General features: G+C 38.0%; 2 protein-coding genes and 2 pseudogenes across 3 annotated transcripts in view; all 4 read right to left on the bottom strand.

The window, feature by feature from the left end:
- The window catches only part of LOC126619756 (receptor-like protein EIX2), a 46,825-nt gene extending 39,558 nt beyond the window's left edge, over positions 1-7,267 (bottom strand). The window contains exon 1 of one of the 2 annotated variants that reach the window (XM_050288170.1): positions 6,791-7,267. In XM_050288170.1, coding sequence (XP_050144127.1) covers positions 6,791-7,184 — 394 coding nt within the window. In that variant the 5' untranslated portion in view covers positions 7,185-7,267. The remainder of the gene's footprint in view (positions 1-6,790) is intronic. The other variant, XM_050288177.1, reaches the window with a different exon arrangement.
- LOC126619836 (receptor-like protein EIX2) lies at positions 3,299-5,309 on the bottom strand. The gene is made up of 2 exons (XM_050288251.1): positions 3,621-5,309; positions 3,299-3,527 (listed from the first exon to the last, which is right to left on the bottom strand). The coding sequence occupies exon 1, from the start codon at positions 5,307-5,309 to the stop codon at positions 3,624-3,626; it is 1,686 nt and encodes a 561-aa protein (XP_050144208.1). The 3' UTR covers positions 3,299-3,527; positions 3,621-3,623.
- LOC126619950 (receptor-like protein EIX2) overlaps positions 3,299-25,817 on the bottom strand; it is a 79,694-nt pseudogene continuing 57,175 nt past the window's right edge.
- On the bottom strand, positions 10,506-12,533 carry LOC126619988 (uncharacterized; annotated as a pseudogene).

Genomic DNA, 25,817 nt, shown 5'->3' with positions numbered 1-25,817 from the left:
ATTTAGGTTATAAGTTACCATTGGAGATGGTCTTAGAATTTCAATCTTTCTCCTCTGCTTTTTGCCCTGGAAATGTTCTAATCAAAACGACCACGCTTTTGGCCCTAACACAGATAACAGACGACGACGTTTGGTTTAGTTTTGTAAGTAAGTTTAGCCATTGCATACATATGAGATGTCTCACATAGGGATGGGAAATACCCATTGGTTATGGATAACCATGGTTATCCGTCCATTTAAATTTGATGATTACAGTTAAGGATAACCGTTTAGATAAATAAATGGTTATGGGTATAACCGTTTACCCGTGAAATTTAAATAGGCGGTTATGGGTATTATCCATGGTTATAAACGGATATCCATTTAACCATTTATTTTAATATATGTAAAACTAAAAGAAAAAAAGTAATAAGTTTCTAGCTAAGTTTAGTATCCCGAGACATAAGGGCCATATAATATATATATATATATATATATATATATATATGCCTTACTTGAGAGAAAAATATAGTTGATAGAATGGGTCAATGTTTAATATATGTAATTGAATGTGCTAAAACATTAGAGTGTTCGACAGTTTTGTTTTGGAGTCTTTTGGAGCTTTGGCCAATTCAAAATAATGATTACCTTGAGCTTTTAGAAATATGTTATTATCGACTGATGCGTACCTATATTATATATATATATATATATATGTATATATATTTAATTGGTCTCGAGTTTTCAATAAGTATTTGACCCAAAAACCTACAACCATGCATGATTCTTGTAATAGATTGACTGTCAAATAATTGGGAGACATCGCATATATTCATAAATAATATTGCCGTATATACAAAAATTCATGTTAAATGTATTTATAACGGTATTTAATTGTTAGAAAAAGAAAATTATGACAAATTTCTTTTTAATTTTCAAGTTGTTAAAAAAATAGGTAGATGGGTGAAAAAAGAAGAGTAAACGGGTTAAAAATGGGTAAATGGGTACGCGGTTATGGTTAAATGGGTATGCGGTTATGGGTAAATGGTTATGGTTAACCGTTTATAAACGCTTTGGGTATGGGTATACTCATTTATGTAAATACCCAACGGGGTAAACGGTTATACAGGTAAAAGCTTAAACAGTTATGGGTAAATAATCACGGTTACCCGCCCGCCATAATCGTTGCCCATCCCTAGTCTCACATCCTTGCCGCCTCCTAGTCACATGAGTACTATTTTTACTTAATTACTCACTTGGAACGAAACAAGTTTGTATCTCGTTAGATGAGTAAAATTCATCAATCTAAAACATTCACACTTGTGCATCATAGGATTTGAAATGTGCAATCCAAATACATCGTAATTAAATTGCATGTGACACACAAGTGTATTTGGGGCCTCGAGTAAGATTAAAAACCGTTGTAGATTAGTGCATGTTGTTTCTAAGAGTGCTGAAGTTTGTAAGCATGGTTGCTTATGATGTATATTGTAAGCACTGTTCTAAAAATCGGCCTAGGCGGCGCCTAGGTGCTGGGTGGTGGAGCCCCGCCCTGATTTTGGTCAAGGCATTTGGAAAAATTGGCTGGAAGCTAGGTGGGCTAGGCGGCTCCTAGGTGGAGAGCTAGGCGGCGGGGCCTAGGAGCCTAGGCGGTTTTTATTTATTTATATATTTTATATATTTTTTTTATTAATTGTGTGCTTTTTTCTTTTTTGGTTTCATTGTGGTATACTTATGGAAATGGTGTACCTAATTTGCAAATGATAGATTTACTACAAGTTCATCCAATAGTGAAAGGAATTGGAGCTTTTTTTAGGGGATACATACAAAGAAAAGAAATAAACTAGATACAACAAGGTTAAATAATTTAGGCAAAGAAGAATTTAGTCTATCATTCAAATCCTCCTCATTATGATTATATGCTTACTGTTTTTTAAATATTGAACTTTTTGGATGTATATAATTTGTGTATTCTTCTACTTCTATTTTTACATTTTATCATTTTTTTATTATCTATACAAGTATAGTTTTTTTTAGGTGTAAATAGGCATTTATTTACAAGATATATAATAAATTTACATAAATCCGCCTTGACCGCCTAGGCGCTAAACCTCTGCCCGCTGCCCGACTAGCACCTAGCGATGTTTAAAACCTTGATCGTAAGCAGTTTAAGATATTACCAAAAGGAAGATCTCATATTCAATTTTGTATTACTAATCAAAAGGTTTTAAAAACAACAATACACACAACCTTAAATTTTAGTGAATTCATAGAATAACAATTACATTTGGGAGTGAGTAATCATATTAAATCGCAAACTTTTTACATTTGGGAGTGAGTAATCATATTAAATCGCAAACTTTTAATATGTTTATCAGGTCATAAACATACAACAGACTGAAAGAAAGAAATTTGCACACTATCTATAGAAAATATTTACAGATTAGTGTGTTACTTGATGTATAAATAGATTTCCACATGAACTTAAAGTTTGGTGTCGGCATAAAGAATACGGTCACTGTAAATAGCCTCAAAAACATGTTTTCTAAACCTTTTTAGAGCTCATGCATGTGTTTTTCGGTGAGTTTTTGGTGTTTTGTTAATTACGTGGAAACTTTATTGCTTTTCTTTTCGTGTTCATACAACGAATTTTGTATTGAAATTAGTAACTTGTATGTTCGCAAGGTTACTAGTTGCTATGTTCATAGGCTTCGCAACTGCACTTGAATACAAGCATGGTTTAGGTCAACTGGGGATGGAGGCTGCTGCTGAAGCTGGACCTTCTACTTCAATCAGTGAAAAGATTCCTGATGTATTAGTAGGAGTTTGATGCTCTGCGTTATTACAGCATGCTACTAATCAATTTGCTAAAGTGTGTTGAATCTTTACAGAATATGGTCCTTATTTTGTTTTTCTATCATTGCGCAGCTGAACCGATGCATTATTGGGGACGCTGTGTACGAAAATCAAGTTTCCATTACGTTATTGCAATGCTGCATGCATCATCTGTCATGCTATTGCCCAATTGGTGCACTCGATAAACTCATGTTTTACGTTGGCTGAAGGTGGCAATGAGAATTAATGAATGATGAGAATAGTCAATTAAACCAGTAGTGAGCTCTTACTCAAATCAGATTTTCATAATTCAAATTGTTTTTCTCTGTTAATGTAAAGAATCAACAATTGATGATGTGAGATATATTTATTGAATTGTCTGTTAATGTAATGTATGATGTTCTCAATGTTAATGTATCCAATCTTTTATTGAATTATCTGTCGGATTCTTCTCTCTATAACTTTATTAATAAGTTCTTACAAGTTTCTCAAAGAAATTTATTGAAAAGGATCAACTGGTACACTTAGTAAAAGAGGATGAAAAGAACCTAATTAACCTCTCAAAGATAATCTAAGTAACGACATTGCAAAAACAAAAATGCCACTAAATTAAACACAACACTTCCACTAAATTATAACTTCAAATTGCACTCTTCAATCTCCTTCTTCTCCAGTTTAAAGGGAGCATTGCTTACCAACGGTAGATACACGAGCTAAAAAGATTAAAAAAACCACACCATGTATTAGTCATAATTTAGAGACTCAAAACTGCAATAATATTATTCATTATGTGGAAGAGTACATACAGTTTACCCATCAATCGTTCTTCGTCGCCTGATAAACGCCACCCTCACATAAAGCCAATCGTACACACAATTCAAAAACTTGTAATATGTGTATCTCCATGACCTGATGAATATCAAACTCCCACAAACTCCCCAAAATCCAACAACAAAACCAAGCGCCAAACTCAAGTAAAATCCTGTTGTTATAAGCCCATCATTTTCTTTAACTTGATCCCCAAACATTGGTTGCTCCTCTGGACTTGTTTCCTCAGGAGAGCACAACTGTTGAAGTGGAATTCCACAAAGCAAAGGATTTCCAGCAAAATTAGAAGGATCATAGGTTTGGAGTTGAGTCCCCATTGGAATTTTTCCGGACAGGTTGTTGTTTGACAAGTCCAAATCACCAAGACCATATATTTGAAAAAGGCTTGTTGGTATTCCGCCATATATGTGGTTTCTTGACAGATCAAGGGACTGTAAGGACTTCAATTTCCCGATCATTGGAGTTATTTGACCTGTTAAATTGTTTCTTGACAGGTTTAAGGAAACCAACCCCACAAGATCAGTGATTTCCGTAGGAATGTCCCCCGTTAATCGGTTACTCGACAGATGAATACACTTTACAAGCCCCAGAGTACTTTTGTATCTGGACATTATGCCTTTCCATATCAAGGATGCTTCCTCATAATAAGCTAGCCAAATGCCATCTGAGCTATTATATTTATGAATGATAGATAGACCTGATCTTCCTTTTAGAGCCAAATTAGTCAAATTGTTGACGCATTTGGGTATATTTCCAGAGATGTTATTCATCGAAAAATCCAGAATTTGAATGTCTCTCATATTACACAATTGTAGTGGGATGCTTCCATAGAAGTGATTAGAACGGAGGATAAGGATAGCCAAATTTGGAAGTCCAACCCCTAACCATTCAGGTATCAAACCTGATAAGTTATTTTCTCCAACATCAAATATGCTCAGAATTCTGCAATTCTTCAAAGATGAAGGCAATTCCCCCACAAACTCATTCTTGTTTAACTTTAGCGTTTGAATAGAAGGTAAAGAGCCCATTGTGGTAGGAATTTTCCCAAAAAGAGCATTATCACTCAAATCAAGAAAGCCAAGATTTTCAAAACGTGTCCAACAATTAGGAAGTTGTTCGTACAAATTGTTGCTTGAGAGATCAAGATAGGCTAAAGGACTAACCTTGTTCGGAGTCTTTGGGCACATGAAAGAAACTAATCCTGAAAACTTATTGTTGGAGAGATCTAGACATGTCGCTGTGGAAAGGAATGAAGGGACTGGACTTTCCAATTGATTCCAACTCAAATTCACTTGACTAAAGGAAAAGGAGGGAAACTCAAATCTTGAATTTGGAATTGTTCCTCTAATTCGATTGTTGGAAAGATCTATAATAATAAATCTAGGAGGATCTTGACGAGACAGAGGGCTCCAAAACCAACTTGGAAGGATATCATAAATTCCTGCATTAGAAATATAAAGTTCCTGATAACTTTTCTGAGTTTGAAGCCATTTTGGAAAATGTGGACCCACCATGCAAGAGCTCAAATGTATCAAATCCAATTGGAAAGGAGGAGTCCAATTAGAACTGAAGCTTAAAGATAGTGAGGTATCAGACATATCCAAATCCCTTAATCTGGAGAGATTGGCGAAGTGGCTTTCCGAAACCACACCTTCCAAAGCATTCATACTAAGGTAGATACGCTTGAGCGTAGACATATGCCCAATGCTTTCAGGTACTGTTCCACTCAATTGATTGTCATGGAGAACTAATTCTTTCAATGATGAAAAGTTTGTGAGATTGGGAATTGATCCAGAAAGATGATTCCTTGAGAGGTCCAGAGTCTCTAATGAGTTTTGATCAGGGCATGCAGACAGTAAAATTTGAACCAACGAAGAAAGTTGTCCACTCAGAGTGTTGTTGTAAAAGTTGAATTCTTGCAGATTACATAACTTGGAAAAAGATTGCGGAATCCCTCCTTCAATTTGGTTAGAAGAGAGGTCAAGATGAACAAGGCTGGCATTGTATTTGGATAACCACACAAATATGGAAGAAGATGAAGAAAATGGGAGTTGGTTGTCACTGAGATCAACATGAACAAGGGATTTAGAAGAATTTATGTTAAAAAGAGTACTGGAATGAATTAGAGGAGAAGGAAGACTGCAATAAGACAGAAACAAGTTTGTAAGTTTAGGGAGCTTATTAACTGCTTCCAGCCAATCAGGAACATTACTGAGATTGCTTCTACTCAGGTCCAAATATGTTAAAGCAGAAAGATGAGGCAGCCATGAATTCAGATTTTCTACATTAGCAAAGTTATTGTATCTGAGATCAAGATGACCAAGGCTGGCATTGTATTTGGACAACCAAAGAAATATTGAAGAAAATGTGAGTTGGTTGTCACTGAGATCAACATGAGCAAGAGATTTAGAAGAATTTATGTTAAAAAGAGTACTGAAATGAATTAGAGGAGAAGGAAGACTGCAATAAGACAGAGACAAGTTTGTAAGTTTAGGGAGCTTATTAACTGCTTCCATCCAGTCAGGAACATTACTGAGATTGTTCCCACTCAGGTCCAAATATGTTAAAGCAGAAAGATGAGGCAGCCATGAATTCAGATTTTCTACATTAGCAAAGTTATTGTAGTTGAGATCAAGATGAACAAGGCTGGCATTGTATTTGGACAACCAAAGAAATATGGAAGAAGTGAGCTGGTTGGCACTGAGAGCAACATGAGCAAGAGATTTAGAAGAATTTATGTTAAAAAGAGTACTGGAATGAATTAGAGGAGAAGGAAGACTGCAATAAGACAGAGACAAGTTTGTAAGTTTAGGGAGCTTATTAACTGCTTCCATCCAGTCAGGAACATTACTGAGATTGCTCCAACTCAGGTCCAAATATGTTAAAGAAGAAAGACGAGGTAGCCATGAATTCAGGTTTTCTAAATTAGCAAAGTGATTGGATCTGAGATCAAGATATTGCAAGTGGGTAAGGTTTCCGATCTGAGTTGGAATTCGACCACCAAAAGAAGTAGTCCAGAGATCGAGGTGTCTTAAATTGGAAAGAGAACCAATGAAATCTGGAAGCTGGGTCCCAATGAAGTTAACGGAAGAAAGGTCCAAATATTTCAAATGCTGCAACTCAATTAGTTTAGGACTCATCATTTTACCTTGAAAGTAATATTCGGGATACTCCTGCTGTCCTTTCTGCTGAAGTGAGTAAACTTCATTCATATGATACCATCCAAGATCAAGTTGAGTAACATGGTTGGTTCGGTTGCTGCAGTGGATGCCAAGCCATTTGCAACAATCTTGCATGTGTTCTTCTCTTCCCCAGGAGGATAGGAGATTGTAGTCATCAATCAGACCTTGTTTGAAAGAAAGGAGTGCTTCCCTTTCACTCTCTATGCACCTCGTCACCACCCGGTGGCCAATTGCTCCGAAACTGAAAGAACCATTATAGAATCCAGAGGATAGGGAAGGGTTGAAACATTGTAGAAAAAGTAGCACCACAATGGAAGTGTGAAAGAATTTCTTCAAGCACCTGATTCCGTCATTCTCCATCTTAATTCAACAAAATCAAGGCAAAGATGATTGAAGAATGAAGAAGAAGAAGTGTACAATCAGAATTGATTTAGGAGCACAAGGAAAGATGCGAGTGTCTTATAAGGCTGGGTGAGTACGTAATAGTTCACAATACGATCCACACACTGAGTTGTCTTGACTCAAATGGTCAAGTATGGAACATGTGTGAGTGGACCAGCTACTTTTCTGTAGGTAGGTGTAGTAATTAGACGTTGACTCTTCTCTCCAAAATAATGACAATGCCTGCAACAATCAACACAATTCCACATTGATTGTTTTGTTCTGTTTACATTTTAGAAGCCTTTTTGTATTTTGTGGAATTAGAAAACAACATATATGTGTGTAATTCACGTTATTTGGACCAAGCTAAAAAACGCGGAAATCATCTTAACTCTTGAGAGAACAAATTTACATTTATTTTCCAAACAAGTTGCAAACAGTCAGAATGCGTAATTCACATTATTTGGACTAGGCTAAAATACATGGAAAACGCCTCAACTCTTGAGAGACATATTCACATTTATTTTCCAAACAAGTTGCAAAAAGGCAAAAGTCGTTTTGGGAGGATAAGAGGAAGGATGAATGACTCCCACAAGATAGATGATTCTTCTCCACTTTCGTTTGTCATTTGTCTTAATCACACTTCAAAGTAAATTACAAGTTGATGATAATAGGGACCTGCAAACCAAAATTTCCACGACGCAAGTGGAATTGTATTGTCTTGTCTTGGACCCCATGCGATACTCCATGCGATACTCCATGCGATACTTCAAGGTTATTGACAGCAAGTTTTCAAGAGTTTCCGGTATTTCGAGTAATTACGCTGCAATTGGGGTCTTTACAAATGTAGTCTTGGCGTTATTAGATTAGAAGACACACAATAATTGACCGACTTAAATGTATTTGGATAGAAATTATGCTAAATTGCTGTTAGTGAAGAATCATCACTGTCATTTGATCAAGACAATACTTTTGGTCATTTAGTGACAAAAGTACCTTGCGTTTTATTCACTTGTGACTGTTCGTTTATCAAGAGGACTAATTCAAAAGACATTAAGCAGATAGAGCTTCAAATCACAAATCACGACAACGAGAATCAAGCAAGCAAAGAGAAATAAAACAAAACCTGAGATTCTCATCAACATGCTTGTCCCTTATGAGCTCTGCAACTTCCTCAATACCATGAAAAGCCTCAAAAGCCTACACAGTACACACAAGAAAACAATCCTGTATTCAATTGAGATGTATTTTAAGCATCCAAATATCTCATGTCTTCCCATAAGATTTCAAAGGAATTGAATCAAAACTTTATATGGAATCTCTACAAATCAATTAAACTCCATAAATTTTTCACGTTATTTGGACCAAGCTAAAAAACGCGGAAATCGTCTCAACTCTTAAGAGAACAAATTTACATTTATTTTCCAAACAAGTTGCAAACAGTCAAAATGCAAAATTCACATTATTTGGACTAGGCTAAAATACCCGGAAAACGCTTTAGCTCTTGAGAGATATATTCACATTTATTTTCCACAAGTTGCAAAAAGCAAAAGTCATTCTGGGAGGATAAGAGGAAGGATGAATGACTCTCACAAGATAGATGATTCTTCTCCACTTTCGTTTGTCATTTGTCTTAATCACACTTCAAAGGAAATTACAAGTTGAGGATAATAGGGACCTGCAAACCAAAATTTCCAGATGCAAGTGGAAATCCATGCGATAGTTCAAGGTTATTGACTTAAATGGTCAAGTATGGAACATGTGTGAGTGGACCAGCTACTTTTCTGTAGGTAGGTGTAGTAATTAAAGGATGACTTGTCTCTCCAAAATAATGACAAAGCCTGCAACAATCAACACAAAAGTCGTTTTGGAGGATAAGAGGAAGGATGAATGACTCCCACAAAATAGATGATTCTTCTCCACTTTCGTTTGTCATTTGTCTTAATCACACTTCAAAGTAAATTACAAGTTGAGAACAAAAAGGACCAACAAATCAAAATTTCTACAATGCAAGTGGAAATGCATGCTCCATGCGATACTTCAAGGTTATTGACAGCAAGTTCTCAAGAGTTTCTGGTATTTCGAATAATTCCATCGCCACTGGGGTCTTTACAAATTTAGTCTTGGAGTTATTAGATTTGAAGACACACAATAATTGACCAACTTAAAAGCATTCTTAGAGAGAACTTGTGGAGTTCATTAACATAACATAAGGAACTCCAACAAAAGACTTTGAGTTGTGAACCATATGAATTTTCAATTACCTCCAGTTCTAATTGGTTCTTTGTTTAATTAGAAAATATAAATAATTGAAAGAGTTCAATATAAAACACTGGACTAAGAAAAAGACATTATTTATGAAACAAGACCAAGAAAGAGACACTATTTATGAAATTGTATCAATTACTACACACTATTTATGAAACTAGACCAAAAACTAGACACTAATTATGAAACATGATTCAGAACTAGACATTATATATGAAAGTGAACCAAGAATTAGACACTATTTATGAAATTGGATAAAAAATGAGAAACTATTTATGAAACCAGATAAAAAATGAGACACTATTTAGAAACTGTACCAATTACTATAAATTATTTATGAAATAGGATCCAATAACCAAACACTATTTACAAAAGTGAACCAAGAACTAGATACTATTTATGAATCTGGATAATAAATAGTGTAATACCGTTTAGTTTTATAAATAGTATAGCACTGCAATTTCATAAATAGTATAGTACTGTTAAGTTTCATAAACAGTGTAGTATTGTTTCATAAATAATGTCTGTGATGGACGTGCACACCTAGGCACGTCAAGTTTTTTTTTTAAATATTAAAATTCTGTCATTTTTATTAAAATTTAAGTTCTTTTGTCCTCTTTATTAAAAGTTAAGGGTTTTTCATTAAAATTTAAGTTTTTTTCATTAAATAAAATTATAGATGATTTTTTTATTAAATTAAATTTAACCCAAGCTCTTTTCATGAACACACTCATATTATTATTGATTTTGGGTCTTTTACTTTTAGCGACAACAGTTCCTTGCGTTTTATTCACTAGTGACTATTCGTTTATTGTTAATGCGAGGGCTTCCAGACTCGCATGAGGAATTTTAGCTACCGTGACGGCACTCCGTAGAATGTTGTATAAAGGTCGTACCCAGTGCACAAGACTCCCGCTTTACGCAGGGTCTGGGAGAGGTGAATGTCGGCACAGACTCGCATGAGGAATTTTAGCTACCGTGACGGCACTCCGTAGAATGTTGTATGATTTTGAAATTATACTGCACAAAATGTCAAGGCAAACATTTCATTGAAGACGACCATTTTCTTACGAATTACTGATTGTATTTCACTGAAATACAAAGAAAAACAAAACAAAATGCCTAGGGTGCTTTCTATGTTCAGATTCAGTACAAATCTAAGGACTCTATCACACGACGAGCTTGGATGTGATGAGCAGTTAGTCTCTGCTCCGGATCAAGGGTCGAACCAAACTGACTCGCTGCCCATATCAAGGAAGCAGATTTCTCACCCAAAAATGTCTTATGTCCTCATGTACAGTTGCCAACGGTGGCCTATCCCTCCCATTTACATGACCAATCAAAAGCAGCAAGAACTCTCCACATTTCAACCTAAACAAAAGCAACAGTGTTTTTCTTCAGTGTGCATTATATTAGCAAAGAAAGGACCAAGCCTAGGCACACCAGTGTTCAGAATCCTCAAATCTAATTAATTCCTAGCAGATGACCTCGTTACTCAATTGACAAACATGAAAATGAGCAACAGGACATAGCTTAACTAAAAACCTAGAAAAAAAAGGAAAGACGAGATTCTATTAAGAATTGTCTGATGAACAAACCTATTTTTGCCAAAACTTTAACATTTACCCCAGAATTTATCCAGATAGAGCTTTAAATCACAACTCATGACAACGAGAATCAAGCAAGCAAAGAGAAATAAATCAAAACCTGAGATTCTCATCAACTTTTTTGTCCCTTTTGAGCCCTGCAACTTCCTCAATACCATGAAAAGCCTCAAAATCCTACACATTACACACAAGAAAACAATCGAATCATAAAAAAACCCATCACCGCTCCGAAACCAATCACAATAAGGGGTGCATTCAATTGGAATTTTGTGGGATTTTAATTCTTTTAAAAAATCTAGGGTATTCAATCATCATTCAGGATTCTAAGTTATCTTCTGAAATTCGAAGTGTATTCAATCAAGATTCTGAGATAGTTTATTGAAATGCTTAGAAATCCGAGTGTATTCAATTAAAATTTTAAAGAAGTTTATAACATTTTAGGTGTATTCAATTAGAAATTGATTTGAAAGAATTTTAAAAAATTGAGGAATTCGAGGGAATTGGAAAGATTTCGTAGTGTATTTTAAACATCCACGTATCTCACATATTCCATGAGATTTTGAGAAAATTGAATCAAACTTTATATAAAATCTCTACAAAAATTAAACTCCATAAATTTGACTCGAAACTGAAGTTTGAAGCTTTACCATTTGATTAGCTGATGAATCCAACATAATAGCAATCAAAGCATCCAAACAAGCTCCTTGCTCAATCACGCCGCAAGTCGGTAATATATTCATCAAAACCTACAAAAACCCAATTACAAAAAACTGCATTCTCATCTCAGTAATCCAACCTCCATAGATTTTGGTTAAGCTATTTAGTGCTGATGAGCCAAAACCGCGCTGTCCGGATGAAGCAGGCAGCAACCCTCCAAAACCCTAAGCGCAAGCGAAACCTCGGAATCGGTTGAAGGGCTTGTGATCTTCAGCGGCTCGACGCCGAATATGTGATCCAAATTCCGTACGATCTCATCGTCCGAATCGTTCAGCGAGTGCCGAAACAGAACCGGCACGACTGTAAAACGATAATTAAATCAACTTCAACAATCAGAAAAACTAAACAAAAGATTAAGTAGAAACTAGGAATTTTGTAATTTTCTGATTACCTTGAAGCTCAGGAAGCGATTGTGTCTGAGAGAAGAGGTTGATGGTGGAATCGGACTCGGCGACCGATCGGAGGAACTTGAGGAGGCCGCGGACACGGAGGAAGGAGAACTCGGCGCGAACATCGCGGAGGCCGCTCCGGAGCGCGAGCACGACCTCGCGGTACACTCTCTGCCGGGTCAACGAGTTGACCAGATCGCCTACGGCGGTGGACGGCGGCTCTGGTTCGTATTCCGACGAGGGCTTCGGCGTTATCCCCTCACTCCATAGCGACTTCTTCAAGTACATTGCCTCAGTCGTTTACTCTCACACCGACGACATTTTGGTACTCTAGCCAACAGACGACGACCGTTTCGGTTTATTTTTACACGTTTCATTTGGTTGTAGTTTAAAACTTATAATTTTCAAGCTATTTTAATTAATTTAAGCATTACAGTTACGCTGGAATGAAATGTAAATTAAATTTTGAGAGATCATTTAAAGATTATGCCTTATATTCAATGACATCCAATATTTCCTCGTCCAAAAATAATAGACAAGGATGGGCCGAATAATTCTTATTCCTAGTTCTTCTCGTTTTAACAACGTCTTAAGTTGAAGAAACTACATTGTTTATGAATTTGAAGTGAAGTTACATGGATGAAATGGAGTATAAACAACCAAACAAACAAACTACATTCATATCATTACTCATGTTTCATTATTTTCTCTATTTTTTCCTTATGTTTTTAAATGTCAAGTTATTTGAGAAATTGACCAAAATGATTATTTTTCAAATTTTAGTTACTAAAACGGCCAATTTTGTATATGTCTTCAATATCTGATTGTATTGTTGTCAATCTTTGATCATTATGTAGTCAATATCAATACTTAATTTTGATTAATTCAGCAATTTAGATTTTAATTTATGATTAATTTCACACGACACTTAGTACTACGATGTAGTTTTGTTTTATCTTCACTTATAAATGAATGCCTTACATTTAAAACTCGTGAATGGTGAATTCAATACCAATTTATTAGGAAAATTTTATTTGAACTCATATAACTTACCTCTACACCCATATCATTTTTAATTAAACTATCAATATCTCTTTAAACCCAAATTTACTACCTAAACTACTCTCCACAAATATCAATACTAATTTATTTGGTTTTTGAGACGGTTCTTTGAAATTGGACGGGCTGATTTGCTAGGCGGCACCATGTAGCCTTCTGCTCAATATTAATTACCACAAACATATAGTGACCAAAAATGTACCGACATAACTCCATAGAAAACGAGAATTTGAAGTTTACCAGAAGATATAAAATAACAATGATACTCATATGTATAGCATATGAAATATAAACAATGTCGTTCACTTTACGAATTTTTTCATGTCATGAACATATAATATGTTAGAAGTTTTTCACAGGATTTATTTGATATTCCAGCGTATTGGATACTTTGAGTCTTTTAACCGTTAAATATTATACAAAAAATAAAATCTAACATTTTTCATGTTATGAATGCGTAACGTGTTAGAAGTTGTTACACATGATCTATTCGATATTCCGGAGTATCGGATACTTTGAGTCTTTTAACCATTAAATATTATAGAAAAATCAAAATCCGACATTTTCATGTTATGAATGCGTAACGTGTTAGAAGTTGTTACACATGATCTATTCGATATTTCAGAGTATCGGATACTTTGAGTCTTTTAACAGTTACATATTATACAAAAATCAAAATCCGACATTTTTCATGTTATGAATGCGTAACGTGTTAGAAGTTGTTACACATGATCTATTCGATATTTCGGAGTATCAAATACATTGAGTCTTTTAACAGTTAAATATTATACAAAAATCAAAATCTTATTGTGGTCTATTTTATCTGACAGAGAGACTAGGGCCGGCGGCAGAGAAAGAGAGAAGAGAGATGTGTGTTTGTAGAATTGTAGGGGAATATGTGTGTTGTTATCCCTCATACATTGTGCCTTTATTTATAGTAGTAAAGGTAGAGAAGATATTTCTTCTCCTCCAAGTAATACAAGTTGTAATAGGAAAGGATAACTAGAAGCAAATCTTATCTAGGATTTACACAATCATACTTAAACTAGGAATGTTTACAACACTCCCCCTTGAGTGTGTAAATACTCAAGGTAGATTCAGCATCATGCAGAAGTTGAGGAAGTCGACTCGTCAGCATTGATTCCAAGGAACAACGCTTATTCTCAATAAGGTAGGAACTTGCATAAGTAGTAAGTCTCACTAAAAAACCCTAAGGCTATGGCAAAAACCCGAGTAGGGACAAAATCCATAATCTAAGGAAAAATGCGTGAGAAATGCAAAGTCAAAAGAAACGTCTACAGGACGTCATCAGGGATATGACCAGCCCAAGGTGGGTGCCTCGTTAAAACCTAGTTAGGTAGCAAAAACCCAGTGGGAAAAATGCTCCTAATCGTAGGGAAAAAGAGTACATTAAGATCAAGCAAGTATCCAGAAGATACTCCCCCTGAGTTTGACATAATTCCAAAAAGAAATAGCAAAGTTACAACTCAGAAAGTTTACGCATACCAATTCCATGAACAAGCCTCTGAAACGTCGCATTCGGTAGTGATTTGGTGAAGAGGTCGGCCAGATTGTCTTATGATCGAATTTATGTGACTTCAATCTGATGCTCTTGTTGTTGATGTGTAAAGAAGAACTTCGGCGCAATATGCTTGGTGTTGTCTCCTTTGATGTAACCCTTCTTGAGCTGTTCGATGCAAGCTGTGTTGTCTTCAAAAATCGTCGTCGGGGCATTAACGGCGGGATGAAGATCACATGAGCTTCGAATATGGCCCATTACTGCTCTCAACCAAAAGCATTCCCGAGTTGCTTCATGTAAGGCGAGAATTTCAGCATGGTTAGACGAAGTGGCAACTAAGGTCTGTTTAGTTGACCTCCAAGATATTGCGGTGCCTCCAACGGTAAAGACATAACCCGTTTGAGAACGCGCCTTGTGTGGATCAGATAAGTATCCAGCGTCGGCATAACCAACAAGGCGAGAATCAACCCGATGAGCATAGGGTGCGGCATCACTCGAGGATTCGTAGGGATAGAATAAGCCCAAATCTGTAGTACCCTTAAGGTAACGGAAGATGTCTTTCACGCCAGTCCAATGTCTGCGTGTTGGTGCATTGCTGTATCTTGCCAAAAGATTAACAGCGAAGGAGATGTCGGGTCTAGTGCATTGAGCTAAGTACAATAAAGCGCCTATCGCACTTAGATAAGGAACTTCAGGCTCCAAAATCTCTTCATCATCCTCCTTCGGACGGAAGGGATCTCGTTTTGCATCTAGCGTACAAACGACCATAGGAGTGCTCGAAGACTTCGCTTTATCCTCATTAAAACGGCGCAACACCTTTTGGGTGTAGTTCGATTGATGTACTAAGATTCCATCCGAACAATGCTCTATCTCGAGACCGAGACAGTATCGAGTCTTACCTAGATCTTTCATCTCAAATTCTGACTTCAGGTGCGAAGCAGTTTTCGCGAGCTCTTCAGGAGTTCCGATGAGATTCATGTCATCGACATATACTGCAACAATCGCAAATCCGGAATGTGACTTCTTAATGAACACACAAGGGCATAGTTCGTTATTCACATATCCCTGACTAGTCAAATACTCACTCAAACGGTTATACCACATTCTTCCGGATTGTTTCAAACCGTATAGTGAACGCCTCAGCCGAATTGAGAGCGTGTTCCGGGGTTTGGAAATATTTGAACCAGTCAATGGAAGTCCTTCGGGAACTTTCATATAAATTTCCGTATCAAGATCCACATAGAGATACGCGGTTACTACGTCCATCAGCTGCATATCCAGTTTTTCGGAAACTACCAAACTGATAAGGTATCGAAAAGTAATCACATCCATAACGGGTGAGTAAGTTTCGTCATAGTTAATCTCGGGGCGTTGTGAGAAACCTTGTGCTACAAGACGAGCTTTGTAACGCACAATTTCGTTCTTCTCATTACGCTTCCGAACGAAAACCCACTTGTAGCCAATGGGCTTCACATGTGGAGGAGTAGGAACTACAGGTCCAAACACCTTACGTTTCGCAAATGAATCAAGTTCGACTTGGATTGCTTGTTTCCAGTTTGACCAATCAGCTCTACGTCGACATTCATCAAAGGAACGCGGTTCAATGTCATCGCTCAACATGATCTCAGTAGCTACTGCAAATGCTAATGCATCGTCGACAATCATCTCATTTCTACGCCACATATCATCTAAGCTAGTATAATAGACCGAAATCTCACGATTCTCGGGAGGAGGATTCGTCTCTTCAAGGACGCTTCCATAATCTAGAATTTCCTCATGAGTTGGGTAAAATGAGTAAGCGATAGTCGGATTCACGGTAGGCTCTTCAGGACCTTGTGCCGTGGTTTTCCTCTTCTGGGGGTGTGAATCCTTTGAACCAAGGGGTCTGCCACGCTTTTGTGTAGGGGCAGATGATTGGCTAGTCGCTAATGTACGTGGATCACCAGAATTGGCGTCCCGGGCTTCCAGGAGGGTAGTCCATCGTACATTTGGTACATCCATCTTTGCAGGCGTATTCGCAGCTGGAATATGTGATCTTGTCACGCGCGCTAGATCGGTGAAAGCATCTGGCATGCTCTAAGCTATGCTCTGGAGATCTAATATGCGCTGCACTTCAGCTTCAGACTGAGCGGTGCGGGGATCTAAGTGAGACAAAGTGGGAGTCGTCCACTATAATTCGCATCGTTCATTAGGAACGTTGACGTTCTTATCTCCCCCTAACGACGGGAAGACTGTCTCATAGAAGTGACAATCCGCGAAACGAGCGGTAAACAGATCGCCTGTCAAAGGTTCTAAGTAACGAATAATCGAAGGAGAATCATATCCGACATAGATTCCCATCCTTCGCTGAGGCCCCATTTTTGTACGTAAGGGCGGCGAGATCGGCACATAGACCGCACAACCAAAAACGCGCAGATGCGATATGTCGGGTTCGCATCCGGTGACCAACTGAAGGGCACTAAATGGTTGTGCCGCAACAGGCCTCAGGCGGACCAACTTTGTTACGTGCAATATTGCATGGCCCCAAGCAGCGATCGGGAGCTTGGTACGTATGACCAACGATCGAGCAATCATTTGTAAACGCTTAATGAAAGCCTCTGCCAGGCCGTTCTGGGTGTGAACATGGGGTACAGGATGTTCAACTTCAACCCCAACCGACATGCAATAGTCATCAAAAGTTTTAGATGTGAATTCTCCAGCATTATCCAATCGAATAGATTTGATCGGATAATCAGGGTAGTGAGCCCTGAGCTTGATAACCTGAGCCAACATTTTGGAGAATACAGCGTTCCTTGTGGACAACAAGCACACGTGTGACCAACGTGTAGAAGCGTCAACCAAAACCATAAAATATCTAAATGGTCCGCAGGAAGGTTGAATCGATCCACAAATGTCCCCCTGAATCCGTTGTAGAAAAATGGGAGGATTCGAACGAATCTTGTCATAAGAAGGCTTAGTAATAAGCTTTCCCATAGAACATGTTTGACATGCAATTTCATGGATCGAACCTAAGCTTCGGGTTAGTGGATGCCCATGTGAAGTTTTGAGGATACGGCGCATCGCTATTCATCCAGGATGTCCCAAACGATCATGCCAAAGTGTAATTTCGTGCGCGGTCCCTGTGGTAGGGCCGGCCACATAGTGGCATTCTATGGGGCGTATGGTCATAGTATACAGACCACTCGGGCTACGCTCCATCTTCTCTAGAATACGCTTCTGGCCATATTCGTAGGAAGTTACGCACAAAAATTCAACTCCGTTTCTACGTGGGTTTCAGCATGGTAATTGTTATCTCTAATGTCCTTGAAACTTAGTAACGTTCTTCCGGAACGTGGAGAATAGAGTTCCTCAGCAATGGTCAAGATTGTTGATGCGAAATAGATTAAGCACACAAATTAAACCCTCTTTTTGTCAAATTGTAGCAAAGATGTAAGTAGGGATCGTTCTAGACCGGGGATTAGGAGGGATTGCTAAACGCTTGGAAACTGACTTAAACACTCAAAAACAAAGTTAAAAACACTAAACTAGACTCAAAGAATGCAAAACTAAAAGTTAAAACACTTAAACAAACCTAAAACTTAAAACAGCAACTAGAAGGCTCAAAACTGCCTAAAAACCACTTTCTGGGCAGTTTTGAGCACCTACACTAATTTGGACGAAATTTGATGAAAACTTGAATCAAAATACTTAGAAACACAAATCAAAACACTTTCTAACTAATCTAAGACTTCAAATAAAAGGGGGATTTGTTTTGGACGAAAATTTAATACACAACAGAAACTTGAAACTAAACAGATTGTAAAAACGATTTTGGTGAAATAGATGGATAAAAGGCTAGTTAGGAGGTTCTTCTCCACACATGTCACACTTGCAAACAAAACGATTTTCAGTTGTTCTTCCAATAAACTATGAATACTCAACGCCCCAAGTTAACCGTGAATTGCACTAATTAACCCTCAGTTTTTCCAGAATTTATCAAGTTGGATGATTGCATACGACAACTCAAAACATTCCATACAAGTTCCCTACATGAATTGCATAATAGAGATACAAGCAAGAATCATTACGTTCTATGAAAAACATAAGCATTGACGAAGCATTTGTTACTATGAATTGCATGAAACTTATGCTAAGAATTCATTCAACGCGATCGTTTCAAGCGATCTTCACTACTTGTGATTATAAGATTATAACTATTAGGTGAAACTCCCTCATAATCTAGCATCATATTCATGCATGAAAACTAAGCGTGCACTCTCAATCAACATACATAAATAAGTATCAATCAAATAGATGAACGAATTGAATCCACAACTTATGAAATAACAACTGAATGTAATCGAATCAAATTGCAAGCATGTACATGGTTTCGAATCACCCCCCAACTAAGGGGGTTTAGTTCCTCATACTCACAACACAAAGTTTATTGAATTGAAACATCGAAGACATAATAAAGATTACACCTAAAATGCCAAAGAAGTCCACTTTGAAATCTGCACAGAAAGCTCCTCTTTCTTCTTCTCCTTGCTGCGGCAGAGAGGGTTTAGGGGATTTTTGGGTAGTTTTGGATGATTTTGGACGAGGAAGAATGGTGGAAAAATGTCTAGGCTGGGTGTAGGGCACGGCTAGGAAGGTTTGGGGTCAGAAAATATGGAGTTGGGTGAAGGTTGGGGTCGGCAAAGGTGAGGGACAGGTTCTGGCGTGAATGGAGTTTTCTGGATGTGTTTTTGGGTTTTTGAAAGGTAGATAGGATAGTATGGTGGTGCGGCAAGGTGTGGGAAAGAGTTATGGAGGTGTGGAATGGTGTCTAAAGGTGGAGGATGGTGGCTGGAATGGATGAATGGCTGCGGCAAGGAAGGAATTTGGGTGATGGTGGCTGCGGCAAGGTGGGGAAAGGGATATGGTTTTCTGATTTTTATGGAGAGGGAAGAAGATGATCGGCTAGGGTGGTAAAACACAAATATATAAGCACCTAAAACCCTAATGAAATCAGATTAGACCACAATGGGCTAGGGTTTGTGCGGCACTTAAGTGAACATGGGCTAGGGTTTAACATGGCAGATTTTAGATGATTAGGCCCTAGGGTTCGGCATGGGTTGAAGGTCCACAAGGAAATTTGGGTTTAGGTCATCTAAAAGCCCAACGCCAAGAATAGAAACTCTCGAAAATGGAAACCTCCAAGAATAGAAACTTCCAACTTTAGAAACTTTGGTTGCCAATTCCGATTTAGGAAAGATCAACCCAAAATGGAAACTTTTAGGCTTAGCTTTCCTACTTCAAGTAGGAAACCTCAAATCATCAACTCTTCAATTCCATCCCAACCTTGCGTTCCAAGCATGTCCTTTTCAATCCAAGCTCACATTTTGCTCCAAAAGCTCCAATTTGCATCGTTTCATGTAATACGTCCGCTAAACCTGAAAACACAAGAAAGTAGCTTAAAAGACTACTTTAACGAAGAAAACATAACAAAGATGCATAAGAACTAGCTAACTAAGGCGCATAAATATGCTCCTATCAAATTCCCCCACACTTAGCTTTTGCTAGTCCTCGAGCAAAACAAACAAAAGAAAGGAAACAGAACGAAACCAACTAACCAAAACAAAACCTAAACCTTCCAACGTTTGCCTCAGGGATTTCCAATGCACATGACATGTTAAAGATTGTTATCCCCACGGATTTGAGTCATCTTTACACAAGCACATACTTAATTAAAGCCACCACTTACTAATTCACAAGTAATCAATCAAAACAATGCTTTGAATGTAGTAACATGCCTTAGAGAATTCCCTCAATTCCTTACAAGATATACACTCTATTTTCACTCAGATTTTCTAACTCCACACCCTACACTAGTCATATGTGAGAAGATTGATGTAGATATGAAAACGAATGCTCACATATATGTTTCACAAAGAACGCAATTTCTAGAGTTAAGAAGCATGTTTAGATATGATCTCATGAATGGAATGCTACTACTTAGATGCGAGAACCAGTGATACCATATGCTCATACCAAATTCAAACTCCACAAATTGAAACACATAACACTCAAGATAGAAGTTAAGGGTTGTAATGGGGCTTAGTTTGTTGGTTAACAAGGAAAGGATAGGGAAAACAAACGTTCTTCAAGCCATAGTAAGCAAAGCAATGAAATTGAGACTTAGAATTCACTTAGATTGCAGAAGTTAACTTTAAAACACAAGGGAAAGATTTAAACAACTCCTTAGGGCCGAATTCATTGTTTTGGACCCTTACTTCAACAAACAATACTTTGGAACTCTTTTTCTCAACTTTTCAACTCTTTTTCACACTTTTCATATTTTTTTCTTCATTTTTTTTTTCTTTTCTTTCCACACGTGCCTATGGCACACAAAATCACAAAAGAAATACTTCCCCCACACTAGTTTTCTGCCAACATAAATCAAAAGGAATTCAATTTGAATCATGCTTTACTATGCTTTAAGAACAAGGGTTTGGATGGTCCTAAACTAGGCTAGGTGAGGAAAACATGGGTTAACAAATAACGAAGGCTAACAAGGCTCAATGGGGTTAAAACCTACAAATCACAATGACATAGGGCACACGGCTTTTTGGCTAAGGTGGTGGTCACTACACAACTTCATCTTGAATATGTACTATGCAATTCAATAACATGCTTTGAATGAAATGGGCATGAGTTCTAGCATTTGGAACTAAATGATGAAACGCCTTCTAAGTAGCAACCAAGCAAAGAATAATGAGATCATGCAACGACTTAGAAAACAAAGAATGCACAGATTTTAACTCTCCAAATAAACGTTAGGCTCAAGTCTCACAAGGTTGTAGCGTTAGTTTGAGTTCCTTCCTTCAAGCATGTTACAAAAACTAATTTTTTTTTTTTTTTTTTTTTTCTTTTATGATTGCATGTGAATTCATAAGTTATAACCACAACTAAGCATAAAGAGTAAATCAAACTTTCATCCATGTTAATCACTCTCTTTAACAGTCATGTAATTACAAACCGAATCCTCATCATTGTGTTGGAAGGTACCCTAAGACACAAACAAACACACAAAAACAACTCTTTTTGGGTTTTTAAAACAAATTTTTCAAATTTTTATGTAATTTTCGGATTTTTACTTCAAAACACACTAAAACACCTCAAAACTTCTCAAAAACACTTAAAAACAGCAAGGAACAAGTCTTCAAGTTTAGGGTGATAAAATCCCACGAATTTGCATCTAAAACACTTAGTTACCCCCCCACACTTAAATCAAACATTGTCCTCAATGTTTCAAGCATAAAATCACACTAAACAAAAAGAAACATAAAACAGCAAGTAAAACAACTAAATAGGCAGATTCAAACTAAATAACAAAGGGAAGAGTTTAGGAACGCAAATCTGGAATTGGAGTGATTCCATGGGCTTCCTTTGTTGAATTGCATGGGTTGCCTCCCAAGTAGCGCTTTCTTTAACGTCGTACAGCCGGACGAAAAGCCCTTTTATTCTCCATTTGTGCTCACGGCACCCAAAGAAATATCCTCCACGGTTTGTTCAACAAAGTTCTCATAATATGGCTTCAAACGGTGTCCGTTCACTCGGAATTCATGACCTGTTTTGAGACTTTGAATCTGGATGGCACCATAAGAAGATATGTTAGTAATAACAAACGGTCCAATCCACTTAGAACGTAACTTACCGGGAAACAAACGTAAACGGGAATTGAACAATAGCACTTTCTGCCCAATTGAGAATGATTTCCCACGGATCATGTTGTCATGGAAAGCTTTGGTCTGTTGCTTGTAAATGCTTGCATTATCGTACGCCTCAAGCCGTATCTCATCAAGCTCATTCAATTGCAATCTCCTTTGACTTCCTGCTTCCTCGAGGTTCATGTTAAACTTCTTAATGGCCCAAAGTGCTTTATGCTCCAATTCAACAGGAAGATGGCATGCCTTGCCATAGACAAGTCGGAAGGGGGACATCCCAATGGGGGTTTTGTACGCCGTACGATATGCCCAAAGTGCGTCATCTAACCGTAAGCTCCAATCCTTCCTTGTTGGCCCAACGGTCTTCTCTAGGATTTGCTTGATCTCACGGTTAGAAACATCGGCTTGCCCATTAGTTTGAGGATGGTAAGGTGTAGAAACCTTATGGGTGACACTGTATTTCCTCAATAACGCTTCAATAGTCCGATTGCAAAAGTGTGACCCTCCGTCACTAATGATCACTCGTGGCATTCCGAACCTTGCAAAAATGTTAGTTCTAATAAAATCTGCAACCACCTTAGAATCATTAGTCCGGGTGGCCTTGGCTTCCACCCACTTTGACACATAATCGACCGCAAGCAAAATATATGTAAAGCCATACGAAGAAGGAAAAGGACCCATAAAATCAATACCCCAAACATCAAAAATTTCAACATTTAGGATAGAAACCTGCGGCATTTGGTCCTTTGCACTAATACCACCCATTCGTTGGCATTTATCACATGTTAAGCAAAAAGTTTTAGCATCTTTAAAAATACTCGGCCAATAAAATCCACATTGTAACACCTTAAGGGCTGTGCGTTGTGTACCAAAGTGCCCTCCACATGCATATGTGTGACAAAAACTCAAAATTGAATGACATTCAGAATCGTGCACACAACGACGTATAATCTGATCGGGGCAAAATTTCCATAAGTACGGATCATCCCACACATAAAACCGTGCATCATGCTTAAGTTTATCACGTTGGTGCCTAGTGAACTCACTTGGAATACGTTTTGACACCAAAAAATTAACAATATCGGCATACCAAGGTGCACTAACCTTAATGGACAACAATTGTTCATCGGGGAATGTCTCCAAAATCGGCACCAACTCCTCATTATGCACCATTCGGCTTAAGTGGTCCGCCACCACGTTCTCACTTCCCTTCTTGTCCCGAATCTCTATGTCGAACTCTTGAAGTAACAATATCCATCGAATTAGCCGTGGCTTGGCCTCCTTTTTGGTGAGCAAGTACTTCAGAGCTGCATGATCAGTGAAAACAATTACTTTAGTTCCAATTAAATATGATCGAAATTTATCTAAAGCAAAGACAACGGCAAGAAGTTCTTTTTCCGTAGTGGAGTAGTTCAATTGTGCATCGTTCAACGTCCGTGAGGCGTAGTAAATGACATGCGGCCTCTTGTCCTTTCTTTGTCCTAAAACAGCTCCTAAAGCATAGTCGGACGCATCACACATGAGCTCGAAAGGTAGACTCCAATCCGGTGGAACAATGATGGGTGCCGTGGTCAACAACTCCTTGAGTTGGTTGAATGATGCCGTGCACTCCTTGGTGAATTCAAACGCCACTTCTTTTTGTAGGAGTCGGCAAAGAGGTTGTGCTATCTTTGAGAAATCTTTGATAAACCTACGATAGAATCCTGCATGACCAAGAAACGAACGAACCTCTCTAACCGAAGTCGGAGAGGGTAAGTGACGTACAAGATCTATTTTCGCCTTATCAACCTCAATACCTTTTTCAGAGATTATATGACCTAAAACAATACCTTGTTTAACCATAAAATGACACTTTTCCCAATTAAGTACAAGGTTAGTTTCAACACAACGTTTTAGGATCACACTTAGATTATGCAAGCAACTATCAAACGAATCACCAAATACGCTAAAATCATCCATAAACACTTCAATTATCTTTTCTACATGATCAGAAAATATGCTCATCATACATCTTTGAAATGTAGCAGGTGCATTACATAAACCAAAAGGCATGCGACGATATGCAAAGGTACCAAACGGGCATGTAAAAGTGGTTTTTTCTTGGTCCTCGGGTGAAATGACAATTTGATTATAACCAGAATAACCATCAAGAAAACAATAAAAAGCATAACCCGCTAACCTCTCAAGCATTTGGTCAATGAACGGCAATGGGAAGTGGTCCTTCCTCGTTGTGGTGTTTAGCTTCCTATAGTCAATGCACACCCTCCAACCGGTTTGAATCCGTTGAGGGACAAGCTCATTCTCAGCATTAGCTACCACCGTCACTCCTGATTTCTTTGGTACGCATTGAACCGGTGAAACCCACCTACTATCCGAGATTGGATAGATAACCCCACAATCTAGAAGCTTTATGATCTCCTTTTTCACTACTTCCATCATCGGAGGGTTGAGACGGCGTTGAGCCTCTTTAGTTGGTTTGGCCCCCTCCTCAAGAAATATGTGATGCATACAAGTCGTAGGGCTTATACCTTTGATGTCGGCCAATGTCCAACCTAGAGCAGATTTGAACTCCTTCAAAACGCGAAGCAACTTCTCCTCCTCTTGTGCCGTGAGGGAAGAGGAAATGATGGCAGGTAATGTTTCCTTTTCTCCCAAGAAAATGTACTTCAGATGGCTTGGCAAAGGCTTGAGTTCAAGGATAGGTGCCTGAATTATAGATGGAAGCAATTTGTTAGTCGAAATGGGAATGGACTCACGGTTAGTATACTTACCATCAAGCTTAGGTAAGGACTCAAGGGCAGCCACAACTTCAAGTAATTCCTCACTAGGGGGCACGACATGGGATGAACCATGTATGCCGTGAGCATGCATGCAATCAGCCCCCTTTGTTTTGAGTTCCATGCCTCGTGTAATGACTTTTTCAAGCGCATCGTCATTTAAATCGTCGAGATATCCCTGCGCCAAAGAGTCAATTATATCAATAGAAAAGCATGAATGGTCCTCACTAGGGTATTTAATGGAATCAGAAAGATTAAAATTAACAACTTCCCCATCGAATTCCATAGACAAAGTTCCACTATACACGTCAATCTTCGTCCGGGCCGTCTTCATGAATGGCCTTCCAAGTAGAATGGGCAGCGAAGGAGCATGGTCCGATTCATCCATTTCGAGGACATAGAAATCCGCTGGGAAAACTAAATGATTAACCTGCACAAGCACATCTTCCAAAACTCCCTTTGGATAGGCGTTAGATCTATCAGCCAATTGTATTATTACCCCATCATTTTTCAATGCTCCTAAGTTCATAGATGCATAAATGGAATATGGCATAACATTTATAGAAGCACCTAAGTCAAGCATGGCAG

Source organism: Malus sylvestris, chromosome 1, assembly GCF_916048215.2.
Source record: "Malus sylvestris chromosome 1, drMalSylv7.2, whole genome shotgun sequence".
Taxonomy (NCBI): domain Eukaryota; kingdom Viridiplantae; phylum Streptophyta; class Magnoliopsida; order Rosales; family Rosaceae; genus Malus; species Malus sylvestris.
This window is presented reverse-complemented; position numbering and strand designations above follow the sequence as displayed.